This window comes from Dromiciops gliroides, chromosome 3 (genome assembly GCF_019393635.1).
Source record: "Dromiciops gliroides isolate mDroGli1 chromosome 3, mDroGli1.pri, whole genome shotgun sequence".
Lineage (NCBI taxonomy): Eukaryota > Metazoa > Chordata > Mammalia > Microbiotheria > Microbiotheriidae > Dromiciops > Dromiciops gliroides.
Window position 1 is genome coordinate 430143498 of NC_057863.1, and position 17233 is coordinate 430160730.

General features: G+C 33.6%; 2 protein-coding genes across 5 annotated transcripts in view; one reads left to right on the top strand and one right to left on the bottom strand.

Annotated features, from left to right (window-relative positions):
• Nucleotides 1-2450, top strand: part of CERKL (ceramide kinase like) — a 183663-nt gene extending 181213 nt beyond the window's left edge. For all 4 annotated transcript variants that reach the window (XR_006355728.1, XM_043996723.1, XM_043996724.1 and 1 more), the window contains 2 exons: nucleotides 1172-1344; nucleotides 1616-2450. Coding sequence is in view for 3 of the 4 variants with exons in the window: in XM_043996723.1 (XP_043852658.1) it covers nucleotides 1172-1344; nucleotides 1616-1679 (237 nt within the window). In the remaining variant the exon portion in view is untranslated. The remainder of the gene's footprint in view (nucleotides 1-1171; nucleotides 1345-1615) is intronic.
• Nucleotides 2451-3076: 626 nt separating this feature from the next.
• Nucleotides 3077-17233, bottom strand: part of ITGA4 (integrin subunit alpha 4) — a 98431-nt gene continuing 84274 nt past the window's right edge. The window contains exons 21-28 of the mRNA XM_043996722.1: nucleotides 16851-16940; nucleotides 14679-14769; nucleotides 12022-12129; nucleotides 10121-10246; nucleotides 9103-9222; nucleotides 6635-6733; nucleotides 4989-5108; nucleotides 3077-4436 (exon numbers count right to left, since the gene is read on the bottom strand). Coding sequence (XP_043852657.1) covers nucleotides 4344-4436; nucleotides 4989-5108; nucleotides 6635-6733; nucleotides 9103-9222; nucleotides 10121-10246; nucleotides 12022-12129; nucleotides 14679-14769; nucleotides 16851-16940 — 847 coding nt within the window. The 3' untranslated portion in view covers nucleotides 3077-4343. The remainder of the gene's footprint in view (nucleotides 4437-4988; nucleotides 5109-6634; nucleotides 6734-9102; nucleotides 9223-10120; nucleotides 10247-12021; nucleotides 12130-14678; nucleotides 14770-16850; nucleotides 16941-17233) is intronic.

Consider the following 17233-nt stretch of genomic DNA (forward strand, 5'->3'; position numbering starts at 1 on the left):
TTGTGGCTAATAAATAGGATACCTGGGACTCAAACCCAAATTTTTTTACTCCACGTCCAGCACTCTGTCCACTACATCATGTTGGAACCTACCTTCAATGGATTTTCCATCTGGCAGGAAGGATCAGAGATAAATATAACACAAATAACAATAATGGTATTCTAGTCTTTTTACTTCTACTAATGAAAAGCAAACTTTAGCTATGATGAGTTAATAAAAGAATTGCAGTTTCCTTGTTTGTAGTCCTTTCCTCTCTTCTACTTCAACAGAGTGAAAATGAATTAATGATTTTTTTTAAAAAATTGAAGCCAAAGATTATATGAAATTTTATAAAACTAGAGTATGAACCTTACCTAAATAGCTTACCAATTGCCTTAAACTTTTACTCGAGGTGATTTTATATAGGAAAAAAGAAAACTGTCACTTGGTTAAGAATCTGGAGACAAGTTCGAGTTCTGGTTCTGCCACCATATAGCTGTGTGACCTTGGAAATTAACATTGCTTCCTTAATTTCCTCTGATTGTCTATGTTTCTACAAGTTGCATATCCAGGAAAGGGCAACAAAATGTAGGTAATTAGAATTTTCACTAAATTATGCTGTGTATATGAACTATTAAAAGTATTAAATATTATTAGCAAATTAAATGAACATTGTTTCATATATAAAACAGATTTTTTTTGTTGTTGTTTAAATTTACCATCATAACTTAGGAGTTAAAATTTAGATTGAGCCTTTCTATATGGGCCATTTTACATTTAATACTCCTAATTACACCATCTAAAAGCCATATTTTGCCATTTGATTTGCCACATATTTGATTCAGTGCTTAGCACAATGCTTGGCACATAGTAGGTGCTTTAAAAATGTTTACTGATTGATTGATTGCCACCATCAGTTTGCCAGAATTTTCATCAGAAAAGAGAGCTCCTGCCTCAGTGATCTCAAGAGCTTTAGGGAAATGAAAAGTTGCTTCTAAAAAAAATGTTGGGAATCTTTGGTTTTAAAGTAAACACAAGGTTACGGAATTCAAAGTGACTTATCACCCCAGATAACACCACTGACAATAGGTTAGTGGAGTCATGCTTCTGTGCAAAGTACAGTGTATTTAACCATTTTGATTGTATCACCAATTCAAGGTTCAGCAAATAACAAATGTTTTATTTAATTTAGTTTAATTTTCCATTTGTTGAGACCTACACTGTCACAGAAGTAAAAATCCAGCCAAGAAATAACTGTGGAGATGAGATAGGAGATGTTGAATTTCATGGAACATCTAGCGAAAATAATTACCCTTGGAATGTTGATGGAGATTTAATGGAAGTGGCATCAGAGGTCCATATTAAGTAAGTATATGTATCATTGTTCATTGAGAACAAAGTAGTCGGGCATGCAGTGAGTGCTCAACTAAAGTTAATTTATGAAGTTGAATCATCATGTAGCTGCTTCAGTTTTTCTCAGTACCTATTTGCATTTATGTATATCTACTGGTCAGAAGATTTGGGTGTATAATACATAGGACACTAAGTATTATATGCGGGTGATAAGACTATATAAAAATCAATAGAACAATGGATAAATTAATAGAATCATAAATGACAAGTATTTTCTTTACAGGCTGCATCCACAACTTATCAAGCTTTATGGAGGACACCTAAAAGAAATGAATGACTACAAGTAATATTAAATTATTTACAGAAGAAATGTATAAAGTTGGGATATTTACAACCCAAATAATTTAAAAACCAAAATGGCTATTTTTATGTTATAGCAAATCATAATTTTAGCTTTTTAAAAATCTAGAAATATTAAATGGGATGTTAAATCATTTTAGTAAAAAATATATTTATTGAAACTGTAGATCAAGATTTTGAGTTTTTTTAAATTTAACCATTCATAGAGTATAGCACCTAAATCACTACAGTTGTTTTAACCTAGATTATTAAAGCTGAAACTAATATTTTATATTTTTAGAAATGAATAAGCTGATTTTGACATTTTTCTAACATTTTGTTTCTCATAGTTTATACATGTAATCTTTTACAAATAACATTGCTAATTCTAGACCCCATCTCGTCTCCCCAAAATTCTATCATTATTCAAATTAACTATGAAAATTAGTAAATATTTTCTGAAAGTAAGGGACTCATTTGTCTAATTTTTAAAATGTTTTTAATTCATAAAGCTATATAAAATTATTACATACTCCATTGAAAAATAGATACTCATAAAAATGTATACTCATTTAACCCTTTAAAATGCTTCTTCCTCATAGTTTTGAGTAAATTTTAAAAGTTTATATCTTCTCATATGTGGGAAACAGGATTTTAGAAATTACTGCACTTTGGTACATAACTATATCAAATGCCTTACACTCAGCACTAAATATTAATTTCCAAATAGGAAGGAGACCAAATGAAAGTTCTTCATATATATGTGAGTATACACACATACATATACATTATATATAGACTCCTTTTATAGATAGACAAAGACCACAGTTTTAGGGGCCTTTAAGGCAATGTCAAAACTTGGCCTGACCCCACTTAATATTACTAATAATGGGAAGCCAGAAAAGGAAGAACTGGAGCCATAAATACACAGAAATACCATTTACCCAACTGATGTATTCATTAAATATTTTGTGTATTTTTTTATACAATGTGTTATTTTTCACTTTATTCACAAGTAAATAAAGGACTACAAAATAAACCAAAGAACTCGAGGACCAGAAAAGAGATTTTATCAGGCTTTTACAAAGTTACATATTTTGCCACATGTACAAGGATGCATACAAACAGACCCTGATAAAATTGTATTTGGCCTCTTTTCACCTAAATAATATACACATGTAATAAATACAACAATTGAAATGCATTTCCACTTGCAAATACAACATAAATTACTTAAAAACCTGGAAATAAGCTATTTTGTGACTTTAAAAAAATTACCTTACATTTTATGGAAATGTTTGCAATATTTATATTCTTTGTATTTATCCTTCAATCCTCAAGTATTTTATTATAGTTAAATTTATGACTTCTTTTGCATCTTTTGTAAAAAAAAAACCAAAAAATAAAAATTGATGAGTACTCATTTAATACTTATAGTTGAATAGTACACATGACTATTCAAATATATATTAGTGCATCTCATTATTGTCCAATCAGTATAAAAGTATTTTCACATAATGGTTGTCCTTAAACAGCCTTAATGCTGTTTTCATCCTTAATGAGGTATGGTTTTTACAATACGTACAATACATATATCATATCTGTGTGGTTCCTATTCAGATATTGGCTAAAGTGCAACACCCACAATCTGCTCCCTTAATATTAAAAATATAATGGAAGTAAAAAAATTTTTAAATTTACAATCAGTTAAAAAAACTATTTTCTTTGATTTGTTCATGGGTACCATGGAAGAAAGCATATTGTGAATATATGTGCATATATTCACATAACTTGAGAAGCACAAATGAATTTTATATATTTTATATATAATGCTGCTTATTTTACATATATGTATATATAATTCCATAGACCTAAAAAAATCACACATCATTCATTCTATTAAGGCACAACCAGTTTAGTCTCATGTTTGATCATTATACACATTGGTTCAGCTATTATTTTCCTCAATTAACACAGGTTATTAAGTATTATTATTAGCTGCTTAATAAATACTTTTTGGTTATGATCCAAGTGACATGAGTCATGATCAAAGGTCATTAAAGATGCATTTTTAATATAAGGTAATCCTTTTCTGATCATCTCATATGAGAAAGTCTGAAAACTGCCCTTTGAAATATAATAAACAATACTTCAAAAAGAACTATTTTAAATAAACCAACTATGATTTCTTCAAAAGTATCTAATGTCCATTTGATGAGTAGATCTCCACTACTATGAGTACAGCTAGCAAGTCCATTTATTCAATAGGATGCTTCAAGTAAAAGGGTTTGGCTAAATTGAGTTGCTTATTCTCTCCACAATACAACTCAATTCACATGAACTGTCATCCCCTCATCTCTTCGGAGAATTACTCATCCTGAAGAAATAAACCTTTTTAGTGTTCTTCAATCCTTTTGACACCTGAGAAAGATCCTCTCTTTGGTTATTTCAGATACCTCCTTTTCATTCTTCTTGAAATAACAATTGCCATTTGGATGCTTTACTTGAATTATGATGCATTACGCCACATGGTCAAATTTAAGCTTTTTTCTTTTCCCCTAGAAGCACATCAAGATGAGTAAACACAGTAAAATTCAGTTGACAATGTATTCTTGTAAGCAGTGTCTTCCATCTTTTTGTTAACCTGAGACTTGTATACTTTAAAGAAGTCTTTAATTCTCTTTATTGCTGTTGACATAGCTCCAACTGTCTCTTCTGTCTTCATCTTGAAGAATAGCTTTGTATTCTCTTTTAAAGAAACCTGCCTGAATAAAACAATACCATGTTATAATCAGTAACCATAATTCTAGCGGAGGATGGAGATAAGCCCCACAAAAACACTTTATGTAGTAACCTCTTCATATCTTGTAAATGCTAGTACTCCTTTTTTCCCTTTAAACTTATTTTGTGCTACAACTCCTAATGTACCTTTAACAATGAACATAGTCTCTGAGGATACCACCAAAAACACTGCAGAAGGCCAACAAATGTCTTTTATCTGACTTAGGTAAACTCTGAAGGTAGGAGAAATGACTCTGGATTTCCAAAATTTCTCTCATTCAGAAAGTTAAGGAACCCAAAGAACAAATAACTTAGCCTGGGCATTTCTTGAAAATGTAAAAATTCTGGGTTAAGAAAGCAATTTTTCTTAAGAAATACTTCAATAAATGGAAGGTTGGGAAAATAATCAGAATTCAGAGTAAAATACATTTGGGGAGTGATGAGTAGAACATTGCTAGTTTTCAGGATTGTGCATGTTAAAAGGGAAACCACACTGCTGGATTTGATTAAATTTGAAAATAGACTGTGTAACTTACCTTCCACATGATGCATGAAAGGAATAAAAATACAGTGAAACCCAGTATAAAACTGGTTGAAATAACCATTATACGAAAATATGGTTTAGGCTTTTGGTGATGCAATCCATCCAGATAGACCTATATATGAAATGAAGGGAAAAAATTTTAAAGCATCAGTTAAGAAAAACCAAAATATGTAATTTATGGGTTACTGTCAGGGAAAAATGAATGAAGCAATTTAAAAGGGTTACAATATGCAAGTGGAAGGAGCACCCACACCAATAAAATGCATCCATCTCACATTCACACCTAGTGGGCAACTTCCTGCTCTTGTGAGCATCACAGACAGCACATGGGGGTACATTCAATAAGGTGAGTTGTAAAGTATCACCAGTATTAAAGTATATATCATACAGAGAAAGTACTGAGACAGAAGGGAAGGCCTAGAACAGAGCCCAAGGACATATTCACAAAGCAGGATGGACATGAATTCCAGAAAAAGAAATGGATAACAGAAGGTCAGATAGGTCCAAATATATGCAAAATATGCATGTTTTATGAAAAATCTAATCTTTTTTCTCCCACTGTCACTCTATCCTCTCCCTGCTTTCCTATTCCACTGACCCTGCTTTCTTCCCTCTGAAATCTTGACACTATAGTTAATAGTTCAGTTTGCTTTGTTCTCTATCCTAAAATCCCTGCCCCCCTGATTATATTTATTGCTGCTCTTTCCAGACCCCAATGCTGGATCAATCTTCCCATCTGTCTTATCTGCTTCTACTTACAAGCTTCTAATACTGCTGAACACAACCATGGTGACTGGATCATTTATAAATTTATATGCTTTTTAAAAAAATTTCAACTTCCCTGGCCTACCTTCCCCCTGCTTCTCTACCCTGAATTTCTCTCCCATGCTGATGCTGCCCCAAACTCATCTGTAATCCAGATGATCTGGTAGGTTCAGTCCCCCCTTGCCTTCCATTCACTCTCTTCCTTAACCCAAACACTGATAACTCATAAAGAGAGCTGAGCTGGAAAGTCAATGGGAACAGCTTTGCCTTCTTCCTTTGTCCCATCCCTGGAACCCCAGTACCCATCCAGATCAGGCAACACCACTGGGGGTACCCTTTATCTTTCACTACTTGCCTTACTGCCCAGCCAGGACCACCCAGGATCCCATCCAAGCCACTTGACTTCTCAATATCTCTTGAAAGAAATGGGAATTACCAACCCTATTCCTTCCAGTAAAGTGGAGGCCTTACATTCCTTACCACTTGCTGTGACTCTGTGTGCCCCTGGCATTATCATCTGACCTCCTGCCTTACCAAAGGACCCTGGGTTTTATTCTCCATCCTGCTACTCTCATAGGATTTTGGGGCTTTTTTATTTACCTCAATGCTGAATTTTCTTTTATGTGTTGTCTTTCCCATTAGAATATGAGCACCTAAAGGGCAGGGACTGTTTGCCTTTCTTTGTAAACCTAACACTTAGCAAGTGCCTGGCCTAGATTAAACACTAAATCTTCACTCACTAATAAAATAATACAGAATTACAAAAGAATATGGTAACTTATCTACCCTGTTTTGTTTAGTCAAACAGAACAAAAACAATTGCGCACCCAAATCATATTTTCACATACCACCCCCAACTGAAAGAATTCTTACATAGGCAACATTTTCATCCTTGTGTAATTCAATAACTTTTGGATGTGGCTCTAGTGAGGCTGTAGCTTTTACTTCAAACTTGAGTGCCGAGGTCTCATCCTGTCATTAGGAAAGGGGGGGAAAATCCTGTTTTATGTCATTTTATTGATTTCATATCAATTGAAATTTGAATTGAAATAGAAATCATCCATATTGGTTTCAAATCAATTTATATCAATATTCAATCAGCAATTTTACATCAATTCATATCAATTTCATATCAATCAAGTTCATATAAATGATTTTATGATCTTTACATATTACCTAGGAATTTTCATAGTTATTACTAATCTTATTTTATTTAGCTTGCTCCACGATCTGGTGCTTATTTCAAAGCTAAGTATGCGCTGACTACCAAGTGGCTTTAATATTTATGAGTGTATTGTCTCATTTTAGCAAAACCTTTCTATAAATAAGGTTACTAGACAGGTAGGGTTTTTAAATTATTATTTTTTCATTGTACTGGATTTCATTAATAGATTGCCTGTCATTTTAATTTTTGAATAGTTGATTTCTGTACTTTCCTTTGGACATAAATTTAAGACATTTTTAATATGTAATTAAAATATCAGCCTAGTATAGGTTCCTTCTCCAATACATAAATTGCCTCAAACCTAACCTACATGAAGAGATTTTTTTTGGGGGGGGGGAGGGAGGAGAATGGCCAAGAGAAGAATATGAAAATCCTATTAGATTTTGTACATATAAGGAATGCTATTTTCTGGCATTATTTGGATATTACTGAATAGGAGTTAAGCTGAAATGTCAAATGCATATTTCACCATGGGTATAAATTCTTAGAATTCTCAATCATCAGTAACAACTCCTGGATATTTCATGACTACTTAACTAACTTAGCATGTGTTAGGGTCAGATTCCTAACTACAAAGGTAGATTTCTATTTACTTAGAAAGTTATCTATACAGCAAAGATATTCCAAAAATCCCTTGGGTTTTTGAAGGTAGGCAGCAGGAAAAAAAAGATAATAGTTGCTACAGTATATACTTATGTTCAGATATGGGGATATGCTTGATAAAAGCTATGTTGATCATTTATGGTTTCCAAAAGCACAGAGACCTAAATTTATGATTTTAAGGCATTTAAACTGGCATAGGAATTATGACCATAAAACAGAAAAAAAAATGCTGTAACAAGCTGACTTATATCCTGCCTTTTCCACCCAATTGATATTTTAAAAATCAGTCTATCAAATGCTCAATAGTAAAAGACAATCATTCTCTTCATTTCCTAGTCTGAGATCTTCTAAAAAATATTTGGGGGGAAGAAATTGAAATCCACAAGTTTTGATGATGTTTCTCATTGTCATTGCACACAGTTCTAAGATCAATTTAAAGGTTTCTGTAATATGCCCATTGTACCTCCAACGCTTTGCTTTTATCTGTTCATTATAATTCCAATGGTAGAGTCATAATTGATATATTCCATGGCCCTTCATAAGCTTGGATTTCCTAATCCTCATTAAAATAAAATTATGCCATTCAGTTCAGGAGTAATTATTTTCTTCTTCCTAGTAAAAATAATTTCTCTTCTTATTTTCTTTTTCTTTTTGAGGCAATTGGGGTTAAGTGACTTGTCCAGGGTCACACAACTAGTGTTAAGTGTCTGAGGCCGCATTTGAACTCAGGTCATCCTGACTCCAGGGCTGGTGCTCTATCCACTGCACCACCTAACTGCCCCCTTCTTATTTTCTTAATAGAAAATTCAGTGTCAAATAATTATAGATTTCAAATTCAAATTGGGGCCGAGCAAGTATAGATTCGGTATTTTATAATAGTGATGGGATATAAATGACTTCTCTTGATATTATCCAAGGATTTCAATATTTCAATTAGATTTTACAAAAGCTTTTCTTTTCTCCTTAGTACTTTCTTCCTTCAATCTATAAAATAATAGCATTTTAGGAATAAATTTTAGAAGTATTGGCCTTTTAGAAGCAAGTAGTTAAGCTTTCCAATTCCACAGAACTTTAGTGCCTTAAGTTCAGTTGTGATTAGTGAAGTGAATCAATGTGCATAGCCAATCTAGTCAAAATAAATCCTTCTTTATTCCTTAATTTACTGCCCTGAATTCCCTGATTACCACATCAGCTCCCTCAGTTTGCCACAGGTAGCAGCTTAAGTATTTGGAAGTCTTCAAGCAAAGCCTAGATGACCTTTAGTTGGATACTTTTTAGAGTGAATTATTTGTCAGATATGGGCTGTATCAGATTGCCACTGAAATCTCTTCCAAAACAAAAGTATTGTCATTCCCCATATACTTCCCCCCCCCCCGCCCCGCCCAGGGTTTTATTTCAAACCTTAGCTATACTTAAATCTCAATAGGCTGGCTATCCAAATATGTTCAATTAAATTTATATATCAATATTTTAAAACTGATTCACAATCACATGAAATCATGCAGAAGTTTACCATTTCTAAAATTGATGGCCGGCCTTCCAAATGAATATGGACACTGGCTTCCTTTCCACTTTCCATTTTTCCAAAATTGCAGGAAAAAATTAAACAATGTAGATCATTTTTTAGACAGTACTAAAAAAAACCACAAAATATTAAGTTGAAAGTTTCCAACACTTTAAGTAAGATGACACAACAGTATTCCAAGTGAAAATTGTGATGTTTTCCTTGTTGGCATTTACAAAACAAATCTCAGTATAAATAAAACACAAATGTCTGCTTTGCAAATTATAGCAGAAACATGAATTTCCCCCAGAATGTTGGTTGTCATTTTCTATGTGATCTCATCCTTTCCGAAGAAATTTAAAATGAAGTTTTATAATCAGAATGCCTATCTAAATTACATGCTATATGTAAATTGCAAAGCTTAAGTCATATCAGACATAAGGCTGCCTTCCTGTGTATAATATATAATATATATATATGTCACATCATTAAAATTTCTATGTTATACATAGTCTGATGGAAAAGAAATTTTAGTAATGTTAACAAAGACTGTCCAGTTAACAAAGCCTTGCAGAGATAAAGATGAAGGACCCACTGAACTAAACTGCAACCTGGTGCAAAACTAACTGCACAAACTAAACAATGTAATTTCCTAGCTTCTCTTAATTTTTTTAGTGTAGGAGAATAAGAAAAGGATGATACAGATTCATATTGCACTCAAGTGCGTGGTTGTATAAGCACAAGAGGGTTTTGAAGAAACTATTCACTGATATTGAAGTATGAATGTCCAACCTCAGGTCTTAACATCTCCACACTCCATGTCCTGGAATCCCATCTGGTTGATTCCTCTCAAAAGGATTTATCTCATAACTAATTTTTTTTTGTAATTAACTGCACAGTTGGGCATGTGACTCCCTCTGTTCAATGTTAAAGATTCTAAGTTTAAAACAGTATTTTAATAACTAGTATTATTAGGGAAGCTAATGAACAAAAACTTATTGATTCCATTAAATTAATGTATCCTTACCATCAGCCTTTTATCAGTCTTTGAAAAGAAATTGACTATATCTTTTAATGGTTCAGTTTTTTTCTTTTCTTGTGATGACATACACACCCTTTGATAATCATCAAAATCACATTTTCCAGCTGTCGTCTAAAAAGGCAAGGGAGAAAAATTATCATTGCATTCTTTTTATACTGGTAAAGAAAAAATACTATATGTATTAAACTTATAAAGATTCATGCTTTCATGAGGCTGGTAACTATCTTCACAAATGTGGATTACAAATCTTTAAAGCCATAGCAGACCACTGAGTTACTGTGTGCTGCCCTTACTTCCTGCCAAATCATTACCTGGTAGCCACCAGCTAATCTAATGACGAGACTCTTTGATGACTGTGGTGATACTTAAAGCCTTCTCAGTTTGGCAGGACATGCTAATTCTCAGGCTCTGCATCCATAACTTTTAAGGACCCAGGGTTACCTTGATATCATGAATCATGATTGGACAACAGGAGAAGATTTTAGTGGAATTAAATGATCTGAAATTTTGTATCTGGTTATGCATTGCTTTTTATCAAAGTACCTAGGTACTTAAAATTTGAGAATATATGGTGATGGAATATTATTGTGCTATAAGAAATGACAAGCAGGATGACTTCAGAAAGACCTGGAAATACATGTATGAAATGATGTATTGTGAAATGAGCAGAACCAAGAGAACATTGTACACAGAGACAGCAATATTGTTTGATGAAGAACTGTGAATGACTTAACTATTCTCAACAATACAATGATCCAAAAGAACCCCAAAGGACTATTGATGAAACATACTGTCCACCTCCAAAGAAAGAACTGATATTGATGGAACAGACTAAAGCATGCTATTTTTCACTTTCTTTCATTTTTTTCTTTTAATCAAGTTTTCTTGTACAAATTGACAAATATGGTAATATTTTATATAATCATACATGCATAACCCATATCTAATTTTATTTACTAATTATTTACTGCCACAGGAAGGGGGGAGGGTAGGGAGGGAAAGAGGAATAAAAATTGGAACCCAGAACTATAAATAAAAATGTTTATTATTTAAAAGATTGAGATTACATATCATTTTATACTCAACTGGTTTTAGATCACTAAGTTTTACATATAGATTTATTCTGTGGTTAATAAAGATCAGTTTGGTTCTCTGACAGAAAACAATCTCCTTGAGACTAGGGCCAGTGGGTTGTTTATTTGTGTTGTTGGGAGAGGAAGAGGGGAAAAGCAATCTTTGATCTATAATTATTTGTGAAGGGTAGGTAATTTACAAATGTTTGTTGCATTATTGTTTAAACTAAAAATGATAGTGGGTTTATCATTCTTGCCCAAGTGAAGGGCAATGTGACAAAAGGGCAGATTCAATAGAATTAGAATAAATACTGCAAATATGTGGCTAAACAAAGCTCTGCAGTAATAATTTGTCACTTATTTCATGAAGCTAGGAAGATAAAAACTCATTTTATGGAGTTCTTACTGCACAGAAAATGTGTATCCACATTATCCACTGTGTTGCCACCCCAGTGTCCAAAATCCACATTACCAAAAAAAATCACATTTGCAAAAAGTGTTTCAAAACTGTATTCCCAAGTACATTTTTGTTTTTTTGCAAAGTCCAAAGCATAAATTACGAAGTAAACACCAATGTCATTAATGTGCTGTAATAAGTAAGCCGTGATGTAAAATATTCACTGGGAACTTAGGAAATGCTTGATAAAGAAGAGAAGTTACTTTTGTTACAACTGTTCTAAGTTAACATAATTCAATGGAAAAGAGAAAAGCAAAAACCACTTCAAAGATAGCTTGATACCTGATAATGGATGAACTCCATGTACTTTTAGTTTTTAAGACACATAATAAAATTTAAGGGGGAAGTGATGTTACCTGGATATCCAAAATGTTGAATAGTTTGTTGTTATATGGGGTGAATGAGTTAGGTACCATGATTTCCACACTCACATTAGGAGCCATACTAGGTCCCGCATTGATAACCTGGTAAAGGGGGAGAAAAGGGAGGAATTAGTTTTACAATGTTACAAATATTTTGTCTTAAGGTCACACATTAGGGCAATTTTTAAACCATACAACAGCTGACATTTATATGGTACTTTAAAGTTTAGAAAGTATTTTACATACGTTATCTTATTTGATCTTCATTATCTTAAGAGGTAAATAGCTTACCATCATCCCCATTTTACAGATGACAAAATAGAGGAGTAAAGAAAGTTGCCCAAAGTCACAAAGCTATTTTATTTTGTTGTTGTTGTTGTTTTGTTTTGTTTTGTTTTTGCGGTGCAATGGGGATTAAGTGACTTGGCCAGGGTCACACAGCTAGTGAGTGTCAAGTGTCTGAGGCCAGATTTGAACTCAGGTACTCCTGAATCCAGGGCAGGTGCTTTATCCACTGCACCACCTAGCTGCCCCTCACAAAGCTATTTTAAAAGAAGAGGTGGAGGGGTAGCTGGGTGGAACAATGGATAGAATACCAGCACTGGGGTCAGAAAGACCTGAGTTCAAATTCAACCTCGGACATTTACTAGTTGTGTGCCCCTGGGCAAGTTGCTTAACCTCCATTGCCTAAAACAAAAACAAACAAAAAAACCCCACAAAACAGGCAGGACTCAAACTCAAGGCCTTCAACCTTCTCCAAGTAGCTTCTCTTTTGACATTTATAATGATGTAAATTCACATGTAGCCACTTCCCTTTCATGGCAAATGCAGGAAAATTCCATAGATAGAGAAGCCCACATTTTATTCAATAGTTTCAACTAGGTAAAAGTAGAGATTATTTTCATTTTTGTCTTTGTCTCTCCAGTGCCTGGCACAATGCAGGGCACATAAGAGGTGTTCAATAAATGACTGTTTTATTGAATCTCTTTTCTCCTTTTGTCTCTGTGCTGAAATCACAACTCTTCCCTCTTCAGCATATCAATCAGGATTCAGGGTTTAGAACTCAATTCATAATGCAGCAGGAGTCATGAGGAAGATTCAGTAAGGGAAACTGACAACTCTTCTCAATCATTATGAAAAATAATGCTACTAACATTTTCAGTTGGATTTGCTTTATTGTGTCTTGGCTTCTCATAAAGTCACTAGCTTCCATTTGTTAAATCCTAATTCTTAGGCAATTATTTTCTCCAGACAGCATTTTTATCCCCTTTTCCATTTGACTTTTCAAGCTGTTGACTTTTTTCTCATGACTTTCCTGCATCACTCATTTCCCTTACTATCCTTTCTTCCCTCTCTCTAAATCTTCCTTCTATCTCTCCTACTTTCTCTTCAAAGTCCCTTTTAAATGCTTCCATGACCTGAGACCAATTCATATTTTTCTTGGAAGCTTTCCAATTGAATGAAAAAATAGAGGGCAATGTGAAATATCTCCTTGGAAAAACAGCTGACCTGGAAAATAAATCCAGGAGAGATAATTTGAAAATCATTTGACTACCTGAAAACCAGGACCAAAATAAGAGCTTAGACATCATCTTCCAAGAAATTATAAGGGAAAATTGCCCTGATATTCTAGAAGCATAAGACAAAGGAGAAATTGAAAGAATCCGCCAATCACTTCCAGAAAGAGATCCCAAAAGGAAAAGATTTTCAGTAATTCAATACTAAAGAGATACCCTCAACATTAAGATGCTTGAAAGTAAAGTAGATGTAAAAATATTCAATGATCAGTTATCATTAAACACTAATATCTTTGTAGTAATTCATATGCTAAAGTTTGATGGATTTTTAAAGATGTTTTCAGCTCTTTGTAACATACAATACTGGTTTTGGACATGAGATGCATGATAGAAAAGATCAGTCAATAAATAAATCAGTAATCAATATCTATAGACTGACCATGTAATCAAATAGATCCTAATGATAAAAACAAGCCCCTCTCATAAGTTTCAGTTTCCTTTACTTTCTAACCTGTAAAATCTGATATTTTATATGTGATATTCTTGAAAAATATTTGTATGGAAAAGATTCCAAAAGTCAAAAATCTGTTTCATAGGTAATCAGTCTGGTGTCACAGGCAGAGTGCTAGATGAGTCTTGTCTCTGACACTCATCGATTGTGTGTCCATGAACAAGTCCCTTAGCCTCCATAAGCCCTGGTTTCCATATTTGTTAAAGGAAAATGATAGTATCAGTAACCTTTACTTCTCTGTGAGGTGCTGTGAGAATAAAAGATAGATGTGTGTAAACATTCTGTTTGTAAACCTTAAAGTGCTATTATTATTTGGCAAAAGCTAATCAAAATCCTAGTCTATCTTTTTTGCCCTAACGGTTTCTGGCCCATTTTTCTGTCAGCCTCAACCCATACCACAACCACTGTGCTCTGGTCTGTTACCATGCCTAGCTCCTGCTTATTCTCTTTAGCCACCACACCTTCAAACTAAACACCAAGTAACCCCTAACTTGCTTACTTCTTGCCCTTGTTATTGCCCTCTCCTTGGTTTAGCAGACTGAGAAAGTAAAGCTTTCTCTGCTAATAAAAATAACTTTTCAGTTTGACATAAATAAATTTTTTAAAAAATAACTTTCTCTTACGTGGAAAGTAAAATTGATTTTCTCCATCATACAAGCTTCAGGTTCATTTTCCTCACTTGGTCCATAAATAAACGAAGCTGGTGTTACAAACCTGATTAAAAGAATATAAAAAGAAATAAACAAAAAACACCAACTGTGTTATTTTTGTTGCCATATTAAACTTTTATTTCCTCTAAGAATCCAGTATTCTTGGAGGAATTATGGAATGTATACAGATTCCCATCTTGCTAATAATTTTACATTGACCATAATTAACTCCACACATACGATCTTTGAGAAAATACCGACATAACCACTCTGAACAGAATTACACAGTATCCCTACTTCCTCCAACATACCCAGTTACTTTCTTCTTTAAAGAGATTCATTGTAAATGCAACAACATGTGTTTCTTCTTAGTATCTTCCTTTTGCCCACTACAACAAATTATAGCTTCTTTACTTCCTGTTTCTAAATATCTTCTTGCCATCAATACTCACTGTTAAAACTCTGTGGGAACACTCTATATGCTAACATTTATGGATCAACCCATAAGTGATCTGGGAGGTTCGGGCAGCCAGAACTGGGGGTACCCTTCCTCCCTTTTTACTTCCATCAAATACTACTCCTTCATCAAGTACATTTGGGGATGGTAGGAAGAAACCATCCAGACTGTAGGACTATAGGATGATCCAGCCCCTTGTTATCCTTTTAGCCCCTTCAGGCTACCTCTAAACATATCTTGGCTGCATGAATTTCCTAAGGTTTGGATATGATGGAAATGCCCCACTCTATTCCTTTTGTTGAGACAAAAGACAATCAGGCCTTACTATTTGCCCTGCAGCTGAACTTTTTTATATGTTTCATATCCTCCAATTAATGTGGAGCTTCCTGAGAGCCTGGGCTGCCTCTATCCATAGTGCTTAACACAAGGTAAGTACTTACTAGATATTATTTCATTTATCCACATATTCATTCATTCATCCATCCATCCATCCATCATTTAAACAGAATAGAATAACTTTCAGGAAAATTAACTCTGAGTATTCAGTACCAGAGTACCTATAACCTGCAAACTTGGGAAATTTTATGGCCAACTCTTGTTTTCTTGCCAATGTACTAACAAAACCTTTTGTTACTTCTCTAACTTCATAGAATTACCAAAGCTCAGGGCTGAATGACTTTTGCACTGGCCTGGAGAGTAGGCATCAATTTAAGAATGCCTTTTGAATATAGTAAACCATACCCACCACACCCCCATATTGTACAGAAAATCTTAATAGTTTATATAAAAAGGGGGGAAAATGTGTCTTTGACCAGCATGTTAGCTCTAAATGTATGCAATGATTGCATTTTACTATATTTTACCATTTTTAAAACCAAATACACAAATGGAACTAAAAACTTGCAACATCATTCACTGAGTCACTTAGCCACCACTTAAGGAACAGGTAAAAAATTCTAATTCCACATTTTCATTCTTCTTAAAAGGATAATATCCAAGACAGCAATTTTTAACCTTTTTTTGTGAGATGCACTCCCCTCTGGTAGTCTGGAAACATATGGATGCCTCAGAATAATGTTTTTCAATGCATAAAATACATGGGATTACAAAGTAAATAAATTATACTGAATTATCAAAATATAAATTTACCAATCCCAGATTAAGAGCCTATGATTAAAAACACACTGAAATCTTGGAAAATAGGGAAAGCCTCAGTTCCTGTATCTTGTCTATAAATCCAGCAGGTTCATAGGAGTTAAAGGGTGGAAGAAAAATACCTTGCTTAGAATAGTTCATAGAATCTTCCATCCTGGTAAGAAGTTACAATTATACACCTTATGCCCATGATCAGTTAGCCTCTACTTTAATGCAATGATCAGGAAACAAGGAAGACCAGCCATGGTTCATCCTATTGTGTGGTGGTAGTGCTAAGATTTGTCTGATATGAGGCTGTTTGGATTCTTACTAGCACTAATTAGTTCTAGATGGGCACTATGAGGAATGTGCTGCAGTAGTTACTAGGAACTGGACTGAAAATGGCAAGTAACTATGTAAGGGCTGATAACTCCAAAGGGATTATGTTAGAGAGAAAGATAAACTAGTGATTTTAATCTCAAATAAATATATAGGTAGAGCAGTTGACAAAGGATCAACTTTCATATTAAAGTGATGGTTCATTACTGACTTACCCATGAACATTTAATGTAATCTCATACTTCAGTGGTATAATTAAAGTCATATTGTTATCCAATAGACTATCCATGTCCCATTCATTTTCACTAGAAAAATCAAATATAAATAAGCCCTGTTAGAATTCTTCAAGCACAACACATTTCCTCTAGAGAGAATTAATTATATACTACATATAACTTGTGGTTTGTTTAAATAGCATTTTTTGTTAATAATTATGGATGTGCCATTAAGAAATTATTTTTGTAATGGGTTTGACAAGAATTTGTTCTAATTATTTAAATAGTTATTCTCAGATTTTTTTGTTCATTCAGTTTCCCGATTATATAATTAAGAATATTCTCTTACTGACCCATAATGATGCACAAGTGTCCTACTCACT